This window comes from Astatotilapia calliptera, chromosome 13, assembly GCF_964374335.1.
Source record: "Astatotilapia calliptera chromosome 13, fAstCal68.1, whole genome shotgun sequence".
In the NCBI taxonomy this organism is placed as follows: Eukaryota; Metazoa; Chordata; class Actinopteri; order Cichliformes; family Cichlidae; genus Astatotilapia; species Astatotilapia calliptera.
The window spans coordinates 22372822-22378181 of NC_137434.1; the positions used below are offsets into that span (position 1 = coordinate 22372822).

The window sequence follows — 5360 nt, forward strand, 5'->3', positions numbered from 1 at the left end:
TTTAAACTTTTAAGCTGATTCTGAATTTCTTCCGTTAGTAGAAAAAAAAACAATTCAGCACTCGTGGTCCATCTTTACATAGAAATATAGCTCAGCGTACGCACTAATGCACTAATCAAGTATAACCAAACCCTCATTATTATTTTTTTAGTGATGGGAAGCACAGAAAAATATGACTCTGCATGTATGCAAATCTTCATTTCTAGAAAAATAAATCAGTAGTGATGAACGAATGCTTGAAACTGAGCTACTTTCATCTGTAATAAGAACCTACTGCTTTGAATTAGTTGAAATGTGACCAACTGTGGTCTTTGCAGACCACAGAAGAACATTATACAGACACAAATCATTTTCATTCCATCATTTCTATCTATTTGTTCCTAATGACGTGACAATGCAGCTTTGTTGTGTGTTATTGCTTTTTAAAAATATAAATGTTTTGGGGTTGCAGGTGAATCGTGTCTGCAGTGGTGAAGAGAGAGCTCACTATGAAGCTGTCCATTTATAGGCTCATATATATTCTGACCCTCAGCTTTGGCGATGAGCTCTGGGTTGTGACTGAAAAATTAAATTGTTGATGTATGCAGACATGAGCTCATTGTCAAGAATGTCTAGGCTCTCCCTTACAGATAGAGATGTCTTCACATTGTTTGGGTATCCAACCACAAGGCCTCCTGGACAGCCCTTAAATATGGGCAAGTTCTAGGAGGACTGAACCTGATAGGTTATCACACAAACATGTCATATATGTTTACTGGAGTTTGCATGTTCTCCCAGTGTTTGTGCTGGGATAGGCTCCCGCCTCCCCACGACCCTGAATTGGATAAGTGGAAGAGAACGGACGAATGGATATTATTTGGCTATTATAATTGCTCTTAACAGTAAATTATTCTTGGTGTACCCAAAGATCACAGGAAGTACATATGTGAAAAAATGTCAGTGGGATGATTAGTAGGAAAATTACTTTTAATAATAAAGGTTATAATTAATGAATCACAGAGCAGAAGAGATCTGGTTGATGAAGAGGTCGGCACACGGCTCTGAAAGTGTGACAGTGTTTTAAGTTTGCATGACCAGGCGAGCTGCAGCTGTACCAGAGAGCACATCTGCTGAACATCTGCTTACTTGAAAAATAAGAGTGGAAAAGGGCACTGTGTCCCACTTTGCTCTTTCTGAGTAAAATAAACTGATGATTTAACACCAATCAGATTCTGTTGTATAAAAGCAATCATTACAAGCTGGACGTTATCGGCAATGTTATTGCTCAAAGTGGGGATCAGAGGTCATGTCAACAGTAAAGAGAAACATAGTGTGAAGCTCAGAGCCTGCGCTCATCAAACTGTTAAAATACTTTTCCTTCACTTTACTTTTTAGCTGGTTACACTGCTTAAATTTAAAAGAGGTTTGCAGCTTTCTTTAGCACTTTTCATGCATCTTATAACGATGTTATAAACAAACACTTTTATTTAAAACCCAAGTTAAGAATTCATTTTCTGCTCCACTTTGGTTTTCTATAACACATCTTTCAGTGACATGTGATTTTTATTAAAGAAAATGAATCAGATACATCAGAACATACAGACGATTAATCACAGTGTCACCTGATAGCAGCTATTAAAGAGAAACTACAAAACAACGAAGTGTTAACTTCCAGAGGAAAACCTTCCTTAAAAATGTATTTTAGGGGAAGTCATCGGACATTTTAAAGTGCTTTATTTAGTTTTGAGATTTAACTGGTGATTCTATACATGCAGCATCAAATTTCAAGTTAATTTAGTTCATGCTTCAATTGATTTCTCAAAATAATAACCTGCTGCTGAGTGCAGAGACTTGTTTTTACAAGGGTGCTGCTCAGAGGACCTAAAAACATGTTTTTCAGGCAGTGGATGAACTGGAGGGCTGCACCGAGGCCCAGAATAGAATAAATAAGGATTATTTTGAACTGTGAATCATGCAATGCCCAAGAACAAAAACATGGAGCTAAAAATAATTGAATTGGACCCACTTTAAATGTTACTGACATTTTGCTTTAAGCATCTTTATAATGGGTCTTCTTGCTCTTTACAGCAAAGTTTGGCGTCTCTGTTGAACATTTTTCATTATTAAATATGAGCCCAAAGGGATGAATGAGTCAATATTTCTGAGTGTGAGTCCCCAGGTGATATTTCAAGTGTGCACTCTGTAGAAACCCTCTGCCACAGATACCACAGCGGTGAGGCCTCTCGCCTGTGTGGCTTCTCATGTGCTTCCTCAGGTGTCCGCTGTGGGTGAAACTTTTGCAACAAAAGGAGCAGCAGAAAGGCTTCTCGCCCGTGTGAATCCTCATATGTATCTTTAAATCCCCTTTGCGGCTGCACTCTTTCCCACACACGTGGCAACGATGCAGTTTCACCCCGGCGTGGCTCGCCATGTGCTCGGTCAGTGCGGTCGTGCTGTTGCACTGCTTACCGCACATGTGGCAACATTTTGAGCCCTTGTGCGATTTGAGGTGCATGTTAAGGCTTTCGGTGGATTCAAACATCTTTCCACACACGGCACAGATGGCACCTGCGTCTGCTGAATGCACGTGGAAAGCATGATTTATCAGGTGATGGCTGGAGGAAAATGATTTATTGCACAAATGGCAATGATAGTCAGGTGCAGCAGAGTTAAAATGAGGTAACTCAGTGGATTCTCTGAAAGTGCTAAAGGGCGCCTGGGTTTGTTCTGATGAAAAACTAGCAGCAGGTCTTTCGCTTTCCCTTCCGTCCTGGACGCTTTCACTTTGGGCTAGAGTTTGTGAAGAAGATGTCAATGTGAGAGGCAAAATGAACTGCACAGTTCTGGTTTCCTGCTCCTCCAGAAACTCCTCATCACGTTCACAGTTTTGCACTTCAGGCTGCAGAGACGGTTTCGTGTCCTCTAGCTCATTTTCCTCCCAAACAGAAGAGTGAGGTGGATATGAGGCATCAGCATCATGAAACTCTTCGGCCTGTTTTTCATCTTGCTCCTGACCAGCCCAGAGTTCGCTGTCTTCCTCTTTAATATGTTGAGGCTCTGCATTGCCCTTATGGACGCTGATGCTCGGTGTGCGCTCACATGGCTCCTGCTCAGGCGGTGACTCCTCTTTACAAACAGACAACTGAAGAACATCTGAAAAAGAAAATGTAATCTTTCTTTTACTACTTTATTACTATAAACAAGGATTAACAATCATGTTTGTTACTCTCAAAAGGTCCTTTAAAAGCTTTCAGATGATCAAATACAAATGAATTAAAACCTTATCATTTACTGATAAAAAGCAGATATCAGCAGTTTGCTGGTCTGGAGCATTCAGGTGTGTGTTAACACAATACTACAATCTTCCCAGGAGTGGACGTTCACCCCAACTCACCCCCTGAAGCTGAAAGAAACCCAAGAGCTACATCTCAGGCTCTATAGGAGAAAGCCTCAGCAGAGCTTAGAGCAAACCCCACGACTTCTGACACAATGTCATGCCGACTGTTGGTGGTGGAGGGGTAATGATTTAAAGCTTGTTTTGCAGCCACAGGTCCTGGGCACCTTGCAAACGAACACTTCTTTGTCCTAAAGTATCCTAGAGACAAATGTGTGGCCATCTGTTTGACAGATGAAGCTTGGCTGAAAATGGGTCATGTAACAGAACGCATTGCCAAGCACAGCAGCAAATCTCCACCAGAAGGGCTGAAAAAGAAAAGATTCAAGATGTTGCAGTGGCGCAATCAAAGTCCAGACTTCATCTGACTGAAATGCTGTGGTGGAACCTTAAGAGCAGGGGTGCTCAATACGTCGATCGCGATCGACCAGTCGATCGCAAAGGTAGTATTGGTAGATCGCATGGCATTAAAAAAATAGATGCCAGCCTATCATCCATCCCGTCACTTGATTGATACAGGGAAGCCAGTCAGATGACAGCAGATTTTTTCTGACGCTTAGGTCGCTGCGCATGCGCAAACAGCGGCGCGAAGTGTAGTAAAACTGACAAGCTAGTCAGCGAGTTAACTCCAATTTTTAGCTCTCGGTTTTTTCTCTTAAACCTGGCCGTCAGCAGCTACTGTCCGGACTATGCATCCCTGGCTGATTCAATTCAGTGCAAGTCATCAGAGTAAACTCAGGTAATGACAAAAAATTTACATAGTTAATTGTGTTGTGAAATATTGGATATTGCGGTTATGCATGTATATACATTGTAGATATAAAGAATCCTCAATATATTTATAAATAAGTATATGTTTTGGATTTTTGTAGTGGGTAGATCATTTTGACTTGGTCATTTTATAAGTAGCTCACATGCGGAAAAAGTGTGAGCACCCCTGCTTAAGAGAGCTGTGTGTAAACAAATGCCCAGAAACCTCAATGAACTGAAGCAATGTTGGACAGTGGGACAAAATTTCTCTACAATGATGAGAGAGATGTATAGTTGTACAGAAAGCGATTATTTCAAGTCACTGCAGCTAAAAATGGTTCCATAACCTACTGAATGATGTGGGTGCAGTGAATCAACTTTTTCACATGAGAGTATGAGGTCTTGAATAATCAGGCCCCAACACGGTGACCACAACAACACCTCATAGTATCTTATTATTCAAACAGTGTTATTCTCAGACTGCAGGCTTACTTGCACTTCCTAGAGTTTTTAAAAGTAGAATGGGAGGCTGGGCCTTCAACTATCAGGACCATCTGCTGTGGACCCAGCTCCCACTTTGGCTTCAGGAGACCGATACCCTCTCTACTTTTAAGATCACAATAGAAACTTGACATTTTGATAAAGTTCATAGTTAGTGCTGGATCAGGTGGCCCCAAACCATACCTTAGTTACTACTAAGTAAATACTTAATGCTTGACTATTATTTTTTCACAACATTTCAAAATTCCTCATTCAGGAAAATCAGAAATAATATGAGTTTTAGACTGTCTTCCAGTCAGTTGCTGGAGCACAAATTAAAGTGTTAAATAAAATTAAACACACTTCACAAATTACGTTGCAGAAAATAAACTTCGTCTGCAAGGTTACATTTTAGGTTAATAATTCCAGTCTAGTCGGACACCCACAGATAAGTAAAAAATAAGACCCCACAGACCTCTTTTCTGGTTTGTCATGAACTCCAGCAGCAGACCTCTGAGTCGCTCGATCTCCTGCTGGGAGCTGCTCGCTTCTTCCTCATATTTTTCTATCGTCCTCTCAAACACCTGAAATATTTCCTCCGCGGCGGCTGTCAGGCGCTCGGTCACGAAGGCCCTGAGAAGAAGCGGTGAAGACATTTTAGAATACGTGTTACTCTAGAAGCACGGGAAGAGGTTTAAAAGACAGCGGGGGTTGCGCTAGCTAGAAGCTACGGAAGCAGAAGTAAACAAAGTACCGA

General features: G+C 41.2%; 1 protein-coding gene across 1 annotated transcript; it reads right to left on the reverse strand.

The window, feature by feature from the left end:
• Positions 1-1502: 1502 nt before the first annotated feature.
• On the reverse strand, positions 1503-5360 carry LOC113034920 (uncharacterized). Its single transcript, XM_026190093.2, has 2 exons — positions 5079-5360; positions 1503-3132 (listed from the first exon to the last, which is right to left on the reverse strand). Exons 1-2 carry the CDS (start codon positions 5257-5259, stop codon positions 2132-2134), a joined length of 1182 nt encoding a protein of 393 aa, XP_026045878.1. The 5' UTR covers positions 5260-5360; the 3' UTR covers positions 1503-2131.